Source organism: Asterias amurensis, chromosome 1 (assembly GCF_032118995.1).
Source record: "Asterias amurensis chromosome 1, ASM3211899v1".
Lineage (NCBI taxonomy): Eukaryota > Metazoa > Echinodermata > Asteroidea > Forcipulatida > Asteriidae > Asterias > Asterias amurensis.
Genome location: NC_092648.1, coordinates 17,480,887 through 17,498,800, shown reverse-complemented (window position 1 = coordinate 17,498,800; position 17,914 = coordinate 17,480,887). Strand labels below are relative to the sequence as shown.

The 17,914-nt window shown below is 38.4% G+C and overlaps 1 protein-coding gene across 3 annotated transcripts in view; it reads right to left on the bottom strand.

Moving 5' to 3' along the window:
- Nucleotides 1-17,914, bottom strand: part of LOC139948067 (uncharacterized) — a 113,805-nt gene that overhangs the window by 73,206 nt on the left and 22,685 nt on the right. For 2 of the 3 annotated variants that reach the window (XM_071946104.1, XM_071946087.1), the window contains exon 2: nt 8,681-8,758. Coding sequence is in view for 2 of the 3 variants with exons in the window: in XM_071946087.1 (XP_071802188.1) it covers nt 8,681-8,758 (78 nt within the window). In the remaining variant the exon portion in view is untranslated. Of the gene's footprint in view, nt 1-8,680; nt 8,759-13,104; nt 13,404-17,914 lie in introns of those variants that run through there. The other variant, XM_071946095.1, reaches the window with a different exon arrangement.

Genomic DNA, 17,914 nt, shown 5'->3' with positions numbered 1-17,914 from the left:
CAGAAAGCATACATTTGTTTTGCACAAGAATATCAATGTCTTGAAGATTTGTATGTTGAATTATGATCCATGCAATTTATTTCCACAGGTCTGGAACCAGTTTTTTTATCTAGCTTTTAGCAAACTAATATAATTATTGCCAGTATCTTAATCCTTTTTGTTACTTTAATGTTCAGGAATATTGAAATCATGCACTGCAGCCATAAATGGAAACAATATCATTGTTACTTCAATAAATACGCCTTCTTACCGACCTGTGAAAAAAAATCATCAAATGCGGTAGTCAAGCGAAAGCAATCAAAAGTTGTCAAACAAACGAACGGTTCCAGAAACCAAAGGATTACATTCCCTTAGAGCACAAAAGGTAGCTAAGCACAACAAAATTATACTTAGCAAAATAAGGACACCAGCTAAAATATCATGTAACATGCACCATTAGTGACTGGTGTCCTGCTCATTTCTGCTCAGCAGAAAATTTGTAAGCAGAATTTGTTGCTTAGGCAGCTCTATGAAATTGGGCACTGTTGTAAAAACAAAAACAAATTCTTGATATACCACTCCAGCTCTTTATATTTTATGATACATCAAATTGTTTCATGGGATGTGCTGCATTAATTTTTATGCTCTATATGTAATAAAATTTTGAACAATTGAATTCACTCAGTATTATTCAAATGACATTATTTGTAACCGATTGTATTTCCATGAAATTTCATTTCCATGGACGTTACCATATCCTCTCAAAATATGAAACCCACCCAGAATCTACAACAACAACAACAGGGCTCTGCAAATTCATATTTTCATGATAATTTTGGTCTTCTTCTTCAAAGATATAACCTAGTCCTATATAGCCTGCCCCGGTGATTGGAAATTAACAATGCAGTAATGTATACCCCTTGGTGTTGCAGCCAGTACGGGTAGTGGTTCAGATTTCATTCATTCACCGGCAGCTCCTAGGGCAAGTAACCAACACCGTGTTGCAAATCTCTAGAGGAGTAATTCAGCTCATCCCACTGAAAAACTTGTAATCTTCATCATGAGGGTTTGTTGCAAGACTACACTGTGGGTCACTCCAGTACCAAATATGGGTCATGAATTTATTTCAGGGCTTGAGTTTTACACTGGGCCACCGGCCAGCAATTTTTGTTGTGGGCCAGTGAATTCAAGACGGGCCACAATCTCTAGAGGAGTAATTCAGCTCATCCCAATGAAAAACTTGTAATCTTCATCATGAGGGTTTGTTGCAAGACTGCACTGTGGGTCACTCTAGTGCCAAATATGGGTCATGAATTTATTTCAAGGCTTGAATTTTACACTGGGCCACCGGCCAGCAATTTTTGCTGTGGGCCAGTGAATTCAAGACGGGCCACAATCTCTAGAGGAGTAATTCAGCTCATCCCACTGAAGAACTTGTAATCTTCATCATGAGGGTTTGTTGCAAGACTACACTGTGGGTCACTCCAGTACCAAATATGGGTCATGAATTTATTTCAGGGCTTGAGTTTTACACTGGGCCACCGGCCAGCAATTTTTGTTGTGGGCCAGTGAATTCAAGACGGGCCACAATCTCTAGAGGAGTAATTCAGCTCATCCCAATGAAAAACTTGTAATCTTCATCATGAGGGTTTGTTGCAAGACTGCACTGTGGGTCACTCTAGTGCCAAATATGGGTCATGAATTTATTTCAAGGCTTGAATTTTACACTGGGCCACCGGCCAGCAATTTTTGTTGTGGGCCAGTGAATTCAAGACGGGCCACAATCTCTAGAGGAGTAATTCAGCTCATCCCACTGAAAAACTTGTAATCTTCATCATGAGGGTTTGTTGCAAGACTACACTGTGGGTCACTCCAGTACCAAATATGGGTCATGAATTTATGTCAGGGCTCGAACTTTACACTGGGCCACCGGCCAGCAATTTTTGTTGTGGGCCAGTGAATTCAAGACGGGCCACAATCTCTAGAGGAGTAATTCAGCTCATCCCACTGAAAAACTTGTAATCTTCATCATGAGGGTTTGTTGCAAGACTGCACTGTGGGCCACTCTAGTACCAAATATGGGTCATGAATTTATGTCGGGGCTTGAATTTTACACTGGGCCACCGGCCAGCAATTTTTGTTGTGGGCCAGTGAATTCAAGACGGGCCACAATTTTTAGAGGAGTAATTCAGCTCATCCCACTGAAAAACTTGTAATCTTCATCATGAGGGTTTGTTGCAAGACTGCACTGTGGGTCACTCTAGTACCAAATATGGGTCATGAATTTATGTCGGGGCTTGAATTTTACACTGGGCCACCAGCCCAAGGCCAGCAATTTTCGTTGTCGGCCAGTAAACTCAAGACAGGCCACAATCTCTAGAGGAGTAATTCAGCTCATCCCACTGAAAAACTTGTAATCTTCATCATGAGGGTTTGATGCAAGACTGCACTGTGGGTCACTCCAGTACCAAATATGGGTCATGAATTTATGTCGGGGCTTGAATTTTACACTGGGCCACCGGCCACCGGCCAGCAATTTTTGTTGTGGGCCAGTGAATTCAAGACGGGCCACAATCTTTAGAGGAGTAATTCAGCTCATCCCACTGAAAAACTTGTAATCTTCATCATGAGGGTTTGTTGCAAGACTACACTGTGGGTCACTCCAGTACCAAATATGGGTCATGAATTTATGTCAGGGCTCGAACTTTACACTGGGCCACCGACCACCGGCCAGCAATTTTTGTTGTGGGCCAGTGAATTCAAGACGGGCCACAATCTTTAGAGGAGTAATTCAGCTCATCCCACTGAAAAACTTGTAATCTTCATCATGAGGGTTTGTTGCAAGACTACACTGTGGGTCACTACAGTACCAAATATGGGTCATGAATTTATTTCAGGGCTTGAACTTTACACTGGAACATAGGCCCGGGGCCAGTGGTTTCAGTGTTGGGCAGTAAACTAAAGACAAGACAAGTCTTGTGGTTTTGTGTTCTTTTCAATTCAACATAATTTGCCTCAAAAGAATGATGTTTAAATGTTTAGTTTGAATCTCATAAAATATCCTGCATTTCTGCCGGAGTTTCACCCATAAAACAGAAGAGATCAATATTCTCTTAGTATTTTGTTCAAATAGTTTAGATGATCAAACTGTGTTCCCATGTTGATTCCGGTCTCGTAAATGAAATCCCAGTCCAGTAAAGATTGTGAGCTACAAGTCCTGCAGTCTGGTGGATTCCAACCCCCCCCCCCCCCCTTCACCATCACACCCTACCCAAATTCAAGTACTGTGTGTGCTTCAATCTAATGTTTACTTGTAACAAGCAAAACAGCTTTAAACAGCTTTGTGTTTGTCAGAGAGATGTCTACAGACTCAAGTCTACATGGTTAAAAAAGGTTCTACTGTAGAGCAGAAGCCACCTTCTTCTGAAATGCTGTCATTAAAAAAAATGTGTTCGAATGTGATGATAAGTTATTACCTTGCCCTGGCAGGCAAGATAAATAAACAAATAATATGTAAACCTATTTTTAATATGTAAAACCAACCAAGCCGCTGAGAAAGACTCTGCTAGGGTCTAAGCCTGGCCACTTACTATTTCTTGCATTAAAAGCTACTTAAAGGCAGTGGACACTATTGGTAATTACTCAAAATAATTATTAGCATAAAACTTCACTTGGTAACGAGTAATGGGGAGATAGTATGAAACACTGTGAGAAGCGGCTCCCTCTGAAGTATTGTAGTTTTCGAGAAAGAAGTAATTTTCCATGGATTTGATTCTGAGACCTTCGTGTGAAAAGGGTGTTTTTTCTTTCATTATTATCTCGCAACTTCGAACGACCAATTGAGTTTAAATTTTCACAGGTTTGTTGTTTTGTGCATATATATGTTGAGATACACCAAGTGAGAAGACTGGTCTTTGATAATTACAAATAGTGTCCATTGGCTTTAAAAACGTTGAATCATTAGAGTATCTTTTTCAAGATACCTGGAAACCTTCCAATGACCTGAGTGGGATTTGAACCATTATTATTGATAATAAATTAATATTCTACAAACCAACTGATAGACTCCCTCTGTATGGGTAAATCTAATGATAAAAATGTAGGCAAAATATTGCAGCAGGTTTAATCAATTTTCACATTTTGATGTATAGATAAAACCAATGGTGAAACAATTTCCATACAGGGAATTTGAAACATATTCTGAAAAAGTTATACCGCATACACTTATATACACTTAACATCTATCCACTTCAGATGTAAATCATTATGAAATATGAAAAATAAAATCATGATCTTCCAAAACTGTGATGCAACCCCTAAACCGGTTGATCATTACACAATTTGGGAAAGGGGATGGGAAAAAAAGTCTCTTGAAGAGAGCATCACTGTATCCTGCACCCCTAAGGCGTCGGTGCACACATCGTTGCACCCCCGCAAATCATCTATTGGATATCAAGATATGATTATGGGGGCCAAGCTCATCCCTTCAAATGGTATTGATTAGTGGTCCACATGAATGGCACGGCAATCGGTAGTGTGGCATTATGTTACTGGCACATGGAGTAACTGGAACGCCGTAGCGGTGACGCTCCAGGGGTGAATATCGGACGGACCCACGCTGGAGAAAAATGGGGACTGACCAAAACATAGTAATGCCATGGCATGGACTGTACAGATGGAATGGTGGCAACACGCAATGGGAATTCCTTTTCATGGCAGGGCCTGTTGTTATCTGACAGAAATACACACATGTGTTTCCATTAGGAAATATAGGCTGATGGACACGCGAAATACAGAGCTGCGTGTGTAAATCTCACTATGTGTACAGGGTACATGCTGGCATCAAAATTAAACACACAAAAAGTTAAACTAGTTGTGGTGAAGTAGCTCAACATGAGCTCAAAATGAACATTTCTTCCCATCAAACCATGTTTCACTTGCTTCTTTGGGAAGGTTCACCATACTGTTTTTATGCTTCTTGATAAGAATGGGTTGCCATTGAGAATTGAGAATGACCCCAAAGTTACAAGATATTCAGATCAAGCTAAGACAAAGAGTCAGTTGTCCTTATCACTTTCCCTGACTAAAAATTACTACACCGGTTCAATTAAACCTCTAAAAAATTGTGAGGTTCTCAAATTAAAACCACTGGGAACTATAAAAAACATTTTGCCCTGATTTGAGGGGCTATGTAAAAAAAACCTGACCCCCATAGGGCCTCAGTGCACCTGCTTGCAATGAGGCTATAGGTGGATCTATTTACAGCCTCGATCAAGAATCAAGTAACACACACAGTGAACCCAAAGGCAGGTACATCCAGTTGAAAGGCTGTGCCCCCTAGTATACCCCCGCCCCTATTTCCACAGCACCCTTTATGTCCACACTTTGAAACTCTTACACTTGGCAATATGATGTAAAGTACAAGCAAAGAATGGTACAGCCAGGAGCTACAAGAACAAGAGATCCACAGTAAACTGTTTTATGGGTTTGTAATCGACAATACTTTTTAAAAGAAAAACGACATCCAGCAGTTGAAATAGGTCTTTATGGTTTAAGTATAAGGAAGTTTCCGTGCGACTTCTGGCAAAAGAAGGATACACCTGTACTTTGTAGAAATCGTTTATCTATTCATGTGCTTTAAATGATAACAAATGTTCCCTGTGCCACCCCCACCCCCAACCTGGCTATGTTGATGGGTATCGCTAAAAGAAACAAACTTTTTCCAATTCAACTGATATTCAATACAAGCGTATGAGATAGTAGAGATATCAACACAATACAAAAGGGCTCCTCAGACAATCTTCATTGGATAATCTTCAAAGTGACAACTTTACGGAATGAAAAGTACAACATTGATAGCACATGACGGAACGGGACGAGAAAAAAAAAAATGAAGCTAAGCCTTCCCCGTGGAAAGAGTCTGTGGTTGAACAAGCTGACACAGGTTAATAGGTCAACCATGACAATACAAACACAGTCTAGGCACACTGCCTGCCGGTAAAGAATGTGCAATCAGGAAGCACCAGACTGTACATTACCAATTGCTCTACTAGACATGGCTCAATGTACAATGATCTCACTCTACCTAGACAGATATCAGTGGCACATTTTCTGAAGGGTTTACATTATCAGGTCCATAAAGCCCTTTTTCTGTTGACTATTATTGTATTGTTGTTTATGAACCTGTCTGACTAAGGTTTGGCAAGTAATATTAAATAAATGAGTAAATATCATTTATAAGATGAATATGAATGTGTACACGTAAAATTGGTTTAATAGATGTTAACTTTGCATTGTATTGGAAATTAAGATTATTAGTTGGCTGTTGCTTTCACACCGATGTGTATTAGTTAAGCAATGTATACTCAGTTCCCTGAGTCCTGTGATAACAAAAACCCACAGGAATATCAGTTGAGTGGGCTTCGAATCAACAGCCTTTTTTATGCTAGAGCAGATGTCCTACCCCAGACCACCAGTTAAAAAGCCTATATTTTAGCAGTGGTACAAGATTGGTTAAATTTGCAACAGAGATCAAGATTTGCTTTGGTTCTTGCCCCTATAAACTGATGTGTATTTAGCACTATACCGAGTACTGAATACTGAGTCAAAATTAACGCAACTAACATTAATAAGCGAAACCAGTGTTCCAGCATATAACCAAAGGGCACACAAAGCCATATATCACACAAGTTGGAGTCCAAGACTGAAATACAGAAAACCAGGGCATCCTATGAACCAACTGACCATTCTACAACAAATCAAAGACAACTGCTTAACTAAAAAATGGCCTGAAGAAGGATACTATATCAACGCTCAGTCGCTATCAATAATGTACTGACTGCTCATTCAGTAAAAGTGATGCTTTACTAGTTGGCAGCATATCTACAGTGATGATCACAGAAATGGGGACATCCGTAACTAGCAAGATTCCGGTTGATTCACATTCATAAAGAGATAAGAGTCTGCAGTGAATGTAACCCATTACTAACTGCCTTCATTACTGTCTTAACATTTCTTTTTGCAATAGTTAGAGACTTTCCGGTTCTGTCACATTTGATTGAGCCTCCTATCATGACAGTTTCGTCAGCTGCCAAACATACTTTTTTTCACGGATGGTGAAGTCTTGATTTAAGTGGCAGATTAACTCAAAAGTCATCCTGTTGGTATGTCATTACCTTAAACCAGCAAGCCTCACCCGTATGTGCAGGGTTTTTGCTTCAAAGCTGGCATGTGCTTTTAAAGTGTAATTTTACCCCCCAAAAACACCCATTCCATCATTCAAAGACATTTCTTATGGCAGAAACTGATATTTCTGGCAAGACCTTTAAAATAAGTTGCAAGACGCATTATGTAAAAGGCAAGTTTGGAGAGTATTTTATTCTTTCGTAAACCAACATCCAACATCCCAACATAATATCTCCAGTGATGGACACAGAAATGGAGGCATCCGAGAAAAATGTTTTGGTTAAAGGAACACGTTGCCTTGTACCGGACGAGTTGGTCAAAACAAAAGCGTTTGTAACCGTTTTTTATAAAATGCATATGGTTGGAAAGATGTTTTAAAAGTAGAATACAATGATCCACACAAGTTTGCCTCGAAATTGCGTGGTTTTCCTTCTACTGTGCGAACTAACATGGTCGGCCATTTATGGGAGTCAAAATTTTGACCCCCATAAATGGCCGACGTGTTAGTCGACAAGGTAAAAGGAAAACCACGCAATTTCGAGGCATGTTTGTGTGGATCATTGTATTCTACTTTTACAACATCTTTCTACCCATATGCATTTTATAAAAAACGGTTACAAACGCTTTTCAAAGACCAACTCGACCGATCCAAGGCAACGTGTTCCTTTAAAAAGTTCAAAGCATTTCATATGGGCTTCTAGCCAGTTTGGAAGAAGTTGGCATGGCTTCTGGTGGAATTACGTACACACTTACCAACAGGTTAGATTAATCCAAGCAACGCTCAAGTCCCATCATTACCTCGTAAATTACTAGGTAGTCACTATTCCATATACTTTACACCCAGCATTTATTTTGTACAATCAAAGGTATCTTCAACTCATTATATTTATGCCAGTGCATATGAGGCGCCATTACGAAACACCACTATGATTGAAAAGAAGATGCTTACCTAGGCACCAAAACTGTAATTGGTCTGTAACACCATGGCAAGAAAAGTTATGTCAGTTAATGAGTCTAGGAGAATATTATTGTAATACATCTCACTTCGATATAATATACCTTTTGAGCAACCAATGACCCATAAGGCATGGGTACATCAACATCTCAGAGACAACATTAGCTTTATTTGCGACCCGATTTCTAGCTTAGGTTTTGCTTTTCATTTCTTTTTTGCATTTTTTACATGGAGGTTTCAAAAAGTTATTAGAGCAAGGTTTGGGGACGATATCTTGCAGCATAACCAGCATATTCTTCAACATGCGCTAAGTTTCCTCAACGGATATACAGTCCCAGAAAAGTCTGCTACGACCCTTCTGCTACGACCCTAGCATTCTTAATCAATCAAATAAGTTGTAGTCTTGCTGTGTTTTCCAAAATCTGTTTTTATAGCAGCACCAAAAACCACTGTGACTGTGAGTCAAACACAAATTCAAAAGATAAGGTTTTAGATATTTGGGTGAAAATCCTAACAATGGATCAAAAGAGTGGTTTGTAGTGGAGTGGAGGAGCGTCTTACCTTGCATTCTTGGCTGTCCAAGCTTCTCCATCTTGCGGAAACGTTGACTCCGGTAGGGGCCCATCTACACCTCCTGAACTGCACAATCAAATAACCAAGAAACATTTCAAATTGTGGAAATTATTTTCCCCAACAAAGTAAATGGAAACAAACAGTTCATATAATTGGTGAACTGGTGTAGGTTTCAACAAAACGGAACATTTATTACAAGTTATTCTCTTTTCCAATCCATACCTTGCTTTTAAAAGTTGTAAGTAACTTAAACACAAGTCCACAGATTTATCTTTGTAGTGGCGTTTCTTTTCAAAACAAGCTTATGACCCCCTTATAACACAGCCCCCCCCACCCATCCACAATGGGATCTTCCCAAAATAGCAACATAGTGTAAACATTATCTCTGTTTTGCAAGATTTGGTTTTCAGTTCAAAAATTTCAATGAACTTTTAATTTTACTTTGCCCCAGGATGAGCTCAGATATCACATACACAATTACTACGGGTAATGTGAGAAGCAGTTTTCTTTCAGACTGTCATAACATGTTGATGTTGATGGGGGTAGGTCTAGTTAACATAGTTAGTTTTGTGCCGAGTGATCAGTGCTTTGCATCACTTCAAACCATTGGGAAGTATGGCATATTTGGTCCTTAGAAAAAAAGAAAGAACAAATTATTTAGTACAACTTACAAGGGCTCTACTACTTGTACACGTAGTGAAGGAAAAGTATCATGCCTGTAATGAGTTTGGCACCTCAACTTTAAAATACAGGCCTATACATACCCTGGTACTTTATCTATTATGGTGATCATAGTCATAACAGTAAGCAGCACCTCGGACATAAGGATTTAAAGAAGTTTATAGTACCATTTTGGTATTTTTGGATGTCAAAAAAACAACTGTAGACGTCTATCAGCATTTTGCACAGGAGTACTTTACCAGGGAAGGCAGCTAGGCGTGTACCATTTGTGATTTAGATTTGAACACTTAAAGCCATTATACACTTTCGGAACAGAAAACAAATAAAAGTTCACAGATTTACAAATAACTTTTTACAGAAGGCAATGGTGAAAGACTTCTCTTGAAATATTATTCCATGAAATGCTTTACTTTTTGAGAAAACATTAAAACAATTATCAATTCTCGTTATCGAGAATTGCGGATTTATTTAAAACACATGTCATGACATGGCGAAACGTGCGGAAACAAGGGAGGGTTTTCCCGTTATTTTCTCCCGACACCGATGACCGGTTGAGCCTAAATTTTCACAGGTTTGTTATTTTATATAAAAGTTGTGATACACGAAGTGTGGGCCTTTGGACAATACTGTTTACCGAAAGTGTCCAATGGCTTTAATGGTATACAGACTTGCCTAGTCATAATTGACCACTCAAATTTGAATTCTAAGTATTAAAGACAGTGTTGCTACTTGCTACATGACCTATTTAGAGCATGGAGGAAGGAAGAGAGGTAGAAACAGTTAAAACCCATTCACAGTTTTAAAGGGTCTATGTAACTTTTGTAGGACAAAAAAACTTAATGTCCACAGATTTACACTAAACTTACAGTTTGAAGATAATGATAGTAGAAAGCTTCCCTAAAAATATTACGTGCCGAGGTGCTGTAGTTTTTTGGAAATTAGTAAAACAATGTCATGAAAATAATTTTCGTCTCATGAGAAGAAAATTATTTTAATCTTTTACAAACGTATTTTCATAACATTGTTTTACTCATTTCTCAAAAACTACAGCACCTCAGTAAGGGAAGCTTTCCACTATCATTATCTTCAAGCCCTGTAAGTTTAATGTAAATCTATGGACATTTTGAAAAAGTACCAAAATCCTTTAAAGCCATTGGACCCTTTCGGTACAGAAAAAAAATAAAAGTTCACAGATTTACAAATAACTTTACAGGGTTTACAGAAGGTAGTGGTGAAAGACTTCTCTCGAAATATTATTCCATGAAATGCTTTACTTTTTGAGAAAACAGTAAAACAATATCAATTCTCGATAGCGAGAATTACAGATTTATTTTAAACACATGTCATGGCACGGCGAAACGCGCGGATACAAGGGTGGGTTTTCCCGTTATTTTCTCCCGACTCCGATGACCGATTGAGCCTAAATTTTCACAGGTTTATTATTTGATATAGAAGTTGTGATACACGAAGTGTGGGCCTTGGACAATACTGTTTACCGAAAGGGTCCAATGGCTTTAAATGAATGAGTATGGCAAAATACCAGGCTTTGCCCATCTGGAAGTTGCTATACAAAAGCTTGCCACGAATCATGGGGCATAGTCAACACTGATGTGATGTCTTGTAGCTTTTTCTTACAGTTTGATGAGGCTGACATTCTAACTGCACAGTTTTCAGATATTGTTTGCTTAAAACAAAATTGTCACCGACTTAAAGGAACACGTTGCCTTGGATCGGACGAGTTGGTCAAAACAAAAGCGTTTGTAACCGTTTGTTATATAATGCATATGGTTGGAAAGATGTTTTAAAAGTAGAATACAATGATCCACACAAGTTTGCTTCGAAATTGCGTGGTTTTCCTTCTACTGTGCGAACTAACACGGTCGGCCATTTATGGGAGTCAAAATTTTGACCCCCATAAATGGCCGACGTGCTAGTCGACGAAGTAAAAGGAAAACCACGCAATTTCGAGGCATGTTTGTGTGGATCTTTGTATTATACTTTTACAACATCTTTCTACCCATATGCATTTTATAAAAAACGGTTACAAACGCTTTTCAAAGACCAACTCGACCGATCCAAGGCAATGTGTTCCTTTAACCTCTCAATTAATAAATAAAATTAATGTAAAATGGTCTTTCCTGATTTTTTTTTTGAAACAAGTGCCCAATTTCGGCAAGCTGCTCAGTCAGAAATAATTTCCTCAACAATATTCTGCTGAGGAATAAAAGACACTACCTGTGATGTGTATTTGACTGGTAACCTTATTCTGGTAAGCAAAGTTAACTTGTGCTTAGCTAGTTTTTTGTGCTTAAGCAGCTCACTTATAAGGCCCAGAAATTTACTGTAATTTCTTTGAAATTAAATTAATAACCAAGACTGCAGGATGGCAAATCAACAAGAAAATCGGAAATTAATAGTATATCCTAATTTGCTGATAATGTTGTTAAGAAATTAAGCTCATCACTAAGTTCAAAATATGTTAATTAGGTTTTGCTTTAGACTAAAAGAACATCTTTCACTTCACTGCTGCTCCTTACAATTTAAAGTAAGATCCCAGTGGGTAATTCACTCTGAGCTATTTCAGTGTAATCAAGGATACTCTAATGGTAACAACACAAAACCTTTAAACAGCGGTCTGCCATCAGCGTTAAGTTACTGGAATGTGATTGCATTACATTCATTTCCAACCCAAAGACACCAATCGTCATACATGCTGGATCTGTTACATCCCAGCCTCAATATGCAGTCTCTGCACAGATTGTGGAATGAATAGCGTATGTGTGATGGTAAACCAATCCATGTTGAGTACCGCTTCATGGTTAAGGTCACCTTCATTTAGGAAATAATTAATTAATGAGACCAATTGAAAAAGCCACTGTGGTATAGATAATCTGGGACAACTTTTACTTTGAGGCTTGGCTTAAATGCCATGACATGCAATTATGTGATCTGGGAACAGGTGTAATTTGCTCATCCTTGCATTGAATGTTATTAATATAGCAGACATTATCAGTGTGTATTTGTGTTCTGCTTTGTTTGGGTTACATTATTTTTTACCTGAGACACATTGTTTCACGGTTCCTTTCCACACATGTCTAATTAAAAAAGATGTAAACAGAATTTAAGAAATCACACCCACCAATCATGACACAAGACATCTTGCAGCTTCTCATAAAATAATAAAATAATAATCGACTACATTTGTGTTCCTGTCAATGTTGTGTTTATTTGGTTTGAGAATATAAGGACTGTCCAGCTATTTATCTACAGTTGTATAGTTCAGGAATTCGGGAGAGTTCAACAAAATACAACTTTGTCCTGCTGGTTTTTGTTTTTGATTTTTACTTAAACTACTCAAATGGTCAACAATGGTTTATGAAGGCACCTATACAAAAAATCCCTGCTTTTAAAATAACTTACATCAAATATCATGGTCCCTAGGCGTCAATTATGACGAAGGATTTTACTACAACAATGTGTCTTAATCTTTTGGTAATGTCAAAATGATAAAGTAACAATCATCTCCGACCCTAAGTTTACATAGTTTACTGTCGTGACTGTTTAACTTTAACTATATGAATGACAACTTTTATCAAAAGTAAACTTGTTAAACACAACTTGTTAAAAAAGGTATCATGGACAAGGCTGTTTGAACAGAATGTAAAGTTCATTTCCAGTATAAAGTTCTCAGTCGTCAAAACCTACTACAAGTTGGCGGGATTTCAATTTACCTGCAAGTTGCTACCAACACAGATACGGCACCCAATGCAGCTGGCGGCCCGACACACTGCGGCGGCACGCTGTTCATTTCTCGGTCACCTTTCCCGTGGCCCGTCACCCAGTTTTTCGCACGACTGTCACCCGTTTCCCTTCACCGAATCCAGCTAAAATCATACTTGGGTACAGAGAAAATGCTGGTCTTGCTTTTTGGAGGGGAACTCTGACACTGTCTTGCTACATTTGTCCGGCCACCGCTCGTCCAAACTCCTGGTATATTGCGAGGCGAGCGTGCCGAACCGAATCCTGCGAGTTTACCTATCTGTATAACACTGTGTCTTCGTCCCACCACATACAACGTGCACATACACGTTGCTTGTCTTGGGCTAACCCCCGCTAGTGTAAACATACATCGCACATGGAGTACATGGTGATTGGATAAACGTGACATCACGTACTTACCCATTCCAGACTTGACCTTCGTGGATGGAAAGAAATAAAACCACTAATAACCTTATTTTGGCGCAGTGTTCTGAGAAAGGACGGTTTGCCCTTTTTATTGTAGTTTCACAACATTCGATGGATTGAGATGGAAGAAACATAAAAATGTTGTTGAATTTATAACAAACGATTTTTTTTCCTTTTCACCCACAGTGACGAGATTATGGCATGTTTCATTGTCCCCCATTCTAATCCAGAAAAAGAGAGTTTATGTTCACTTTGAAACTCGCTCGTTTCCATGGCTTCTGCCGCTGAAGATAATGGCTTGTCCCATGCCTGAGTCCATAAACAGGTGAAGAAAGTCGTTTGATCCCAAATGCTAGGAGTCCCTAAGTGAAAGGTTTAAAGAATGAGCTCCTTAAAGTTGTTTTAAATGTCAGCAAACGGTGTCTATGCATATGCCTTGTTATTCTTTTCTCATTCTCTGTGCCGATAGCAACAACAACAATTTTCTAATTTCAGTCACACTTTAGGCTATGATCCAGTACCGTTACATACAAAAGTAAAGTGACACGCGTGCAAGTTAATCTCTGATAATGTAATCGATTAAGCAATAATTTGATTAGCATACAACAGTTTACCGCTAATCCGCAAGGACAACACGGGATAACGGGCAGCAATGTGGTACCGGTAGCAAATCAATTTGTCACTGTGAAATTACTTGGCATCGCTTACAATTACAAGTCCTACTTATTATTTTTTTTTAAGACACTGTACACGATTTGTAATTGTCAAAGACCAGTGTTCTCACTTGGTGTATCCCATCATAAGCATACAATAACAAGCCTGTGAAAATTTGGGCTCAATTTGGTCATCGAAAGTGCGAAAAAATGATGAAAAAACACCCTTGTTGGACGAATTTGTGAGCTTTCAGCTAGGAATAAAAGATTTCTAGCTAGAATATTTTAGTGAAATTACCTCTTTGTAAAAAACTATGTTACTTCAGAGGGAGTCTTTCCCACTATGTTTTAAACTATCAACAGCTCTCCAATGCTCGTTACCAAGTCAGTTTTTAAAGGCACCTGGAAATATATTTTTTTTTCTTTCAAACATAAGAGTATATGCTTACGAACAATAAAACATTTTTTTTAGTAATTGTTTGTCACGATTTATATGTTTAAAAAATATATAAAGTTGTTTGGGGGCTGACTCCGCCTACCCCTTTTGTGACGTCAATCGAGGCAGACTTTGCCTGCAATGCGTATAATAAACACACGTGCAAAGTACATGTACGTCCAAGTCGTGAGTTGGTACATTTCAAAAAGTGTTTTTCTGCATTCAGCAGCAATACACCTGGTCGGCATTGCCGGAAAAAAACAAAACTTTTTTTTTTTAAACGTACAAACTCACGACTTGGTCCGTACATGTACTTTGCAATTGTGTTTACTCTACGCATTACAGGCAAAGTCTGCCTCGATTGACGTCACGAACAGCGCCCTCTCGGGTCGGGGTCTACTCTTAAATTTGTAAATAACATAAGAACATTTTTTAAAACCTTAGTCAACTGTTTATTCACATTCCACTCATCAAAACACATATATTAGTGACAAAAGCTTTATTTTGAACAAAAATACCACTTCCAGGTGACTTTAAGTTAATATTTGTTTTGATTAATTACCAAACGTGTACCTTCCCTTTAAAGATAGTTTCAGTTGATAGCTTGCAGAACCCACACTTTAGGTGCTGCGTTGCGTGCGCCAGCGATAAGTCTGTTTAGCTGGTATTTTTACCACTCTTCCTCCGTGAATATTTGTTCGTGGGTTGCGTCATCATCTTCATGCAAATTGCGTAAAATAGATCTGTGTTTCCTCAAATTTTGCATTTGAGAGAGTTTGACCCAACATGTGTCATAAAATATCCTACAAAAATAAAAATAATAAAGTTCACAGCTGTGCTTTATTTTAAAAATCAATCCACAATGTGAGTGGAATCCTTCAAGGTCAACGTGTAATTTAAAGCCACGAGACATTTTTTTTAACTATAGGATACTGATTACCATCGGACAAAAATAATAATCCAAGGGCAAGGTTGAAAGTGATGCAACCTTGATCCCTCGATCAGATAACAAAGGAGCGACACCCTTAAAGACAGTGGACACTATTGGTAATTGTCAAAGACCAGTCTTCTCACTTGGTGTATCTCAACATATACATAAAATAACACACCTGTGAAAATTTGAGCTCAATCGGTCGTCGAAGTTGCGAGATAATAATGAAAGAAAAAACACCCTTGTCACACGATTTGTGTGCTTTTAGATGGTTGATTTCGAAACTTCAAATTCTAAACTTGAGGTCTCGAAATCAAATTCGTAGAAAAATACTACTTTCTCGAAAACTATGGCACTTCAGAGGGAGCCGTTTCTCACTATGTTTTATACAATCAACCTCTCCCCATTACTCATTACCAAGTAAAGTTTTATGCTAATAATTATTTTGAGTAATTACCAATAGTGTCCACTGCCTTTAACAGACAGCTCGAGAGTCTCTAGCTTAGTTGTCGACGGCGAGACCTTAGAATGTGGGGGTGGGGGGGAATATTGGTCCGTTTGGCCTATTTGAATATATCGAGCTAGGCATCATCCACTCAAAGTCTTAATATATCACTTATATCTATAGCCGTTGACGAACATTTTAACTTTTTTTACACAAAAACTTATGACACCCTATCGCCATCATTAATTATTTCGCCATGCTCAACAGAGGGAAGCGCCCCCATCGTTGAAGTCCTTCTTCGATCATTATTTTTGCCGTGCAGAGAGAATGATGAAAATATTGCAATAGGAAACAAACGATATAGTTGCCTCACTGTCTCACAGTGAGGCGAGAGTTTTTAAGTTCACTTTATTGCTTGGATTGTGGAAGAAAAGTAATCGAATGTACGTATTGATAGGCCTGTTACATTAAAGGCAGTGGACACTATTGGTAATTACTCAACATATTTATTAGCATAAAACCTCACTTGGTAATGTGTAATGGGGAGAGGTTGATGGTATAACACATTGTGAGAAACTGCTCCCTCTGAAGTGACATAGTTTTCGAAAAAGAAGTAATTTTCCACGAATTTGATTTCGAGACCTCAGATTTAGAATTTGAGGTCTCGAAATCAAGCATCTGAAAGCACACAACTTCGTGTGACAAGGGTTTTTTTTTTCTTTCATTATTATCTCGCAACTTCGACGACCAATTGAGGTCAAATTTTCACAGGTTTGTTATTTTATGCATAATATGTTGAGATACACCAAGTGAGAAGGCTAGTCTTTGACAATTACCAATAGTGTCCAGTGTCTTTAACAACACGTTCTATGGTTACCCCATTACCAGAAAAAAAAAATCATGATATGAATGAAAGTTTTAAAATTGTTTTCCACCGTTTATTTAAAAAAGGGTGTGTTTATTTCAATGTTTTCTTCGGAAGCAACGAATTGTACAAAACCACAGCTTTTGACAAATTAATATAATCAAAGCGAAGAATGTTTCAATAACATTTCGATACCGATGCAACTTATATTATTAGAGGCAATGGTTGTGCAATGTTATCATGATCTAAATGGTATAGCTCATTATTTCCAAAGTGATTACCATAACAATAATATAGTTTCATTGCAGTAACATGCAGGGTACCGAATCAAAATGGCGACTGCTGATGGTTCAAGTCTATTATTGTAAAATAATTTACTTGTTTAATGGATTGACAGCAATCGACACCGTTCAATAAGACCCCATTCGTATCACTGTCCCATGATTCGACGGCTGCAACATGTTTGGGAATAATCACTTTCGACAGGACAACATGTTTTTCCCGCCATTTTGGTTTGAGTCAGCAATGTGCTCCAATAAGTAGAACATTCCAGGTGTGTGTTACAGGTAAAGGTGGGGGCCATAACCTGATAATCTGGTCTCAACGGTCCCATGCCAAGCGTCATTTAGCATAAAAAAGGTCAACTCTGTCCAATTTGACAAACATTTATTTCCATCTTCCTCAAGACATTACACATTTTACATGCAAATCAATGAAGGGTAAACCAATAGAGCAAGAAAACAACGTATCAACATCGAAACAAGAGAGGCAAGGAGCACGGGGTTGTTGTGTGGAAACAGACAATCAAATTGTTCAAAACAAATTGTTCGACAAGACGGGCTGGAGCCCTCATTTTTGTGTAACCCATAAAAAAACTGAAATCTAAGAGAGGCTGAATGGAGAAAGTACTCTTCTTTGCATATAACAATATGGTGGCAGTATGGCAATGTTTTATCACCATTGTTTTCAGAACCGACACTACTCAAAAAGAGATATTCACATGGTGTTACCGCAAACCTCTCTTAT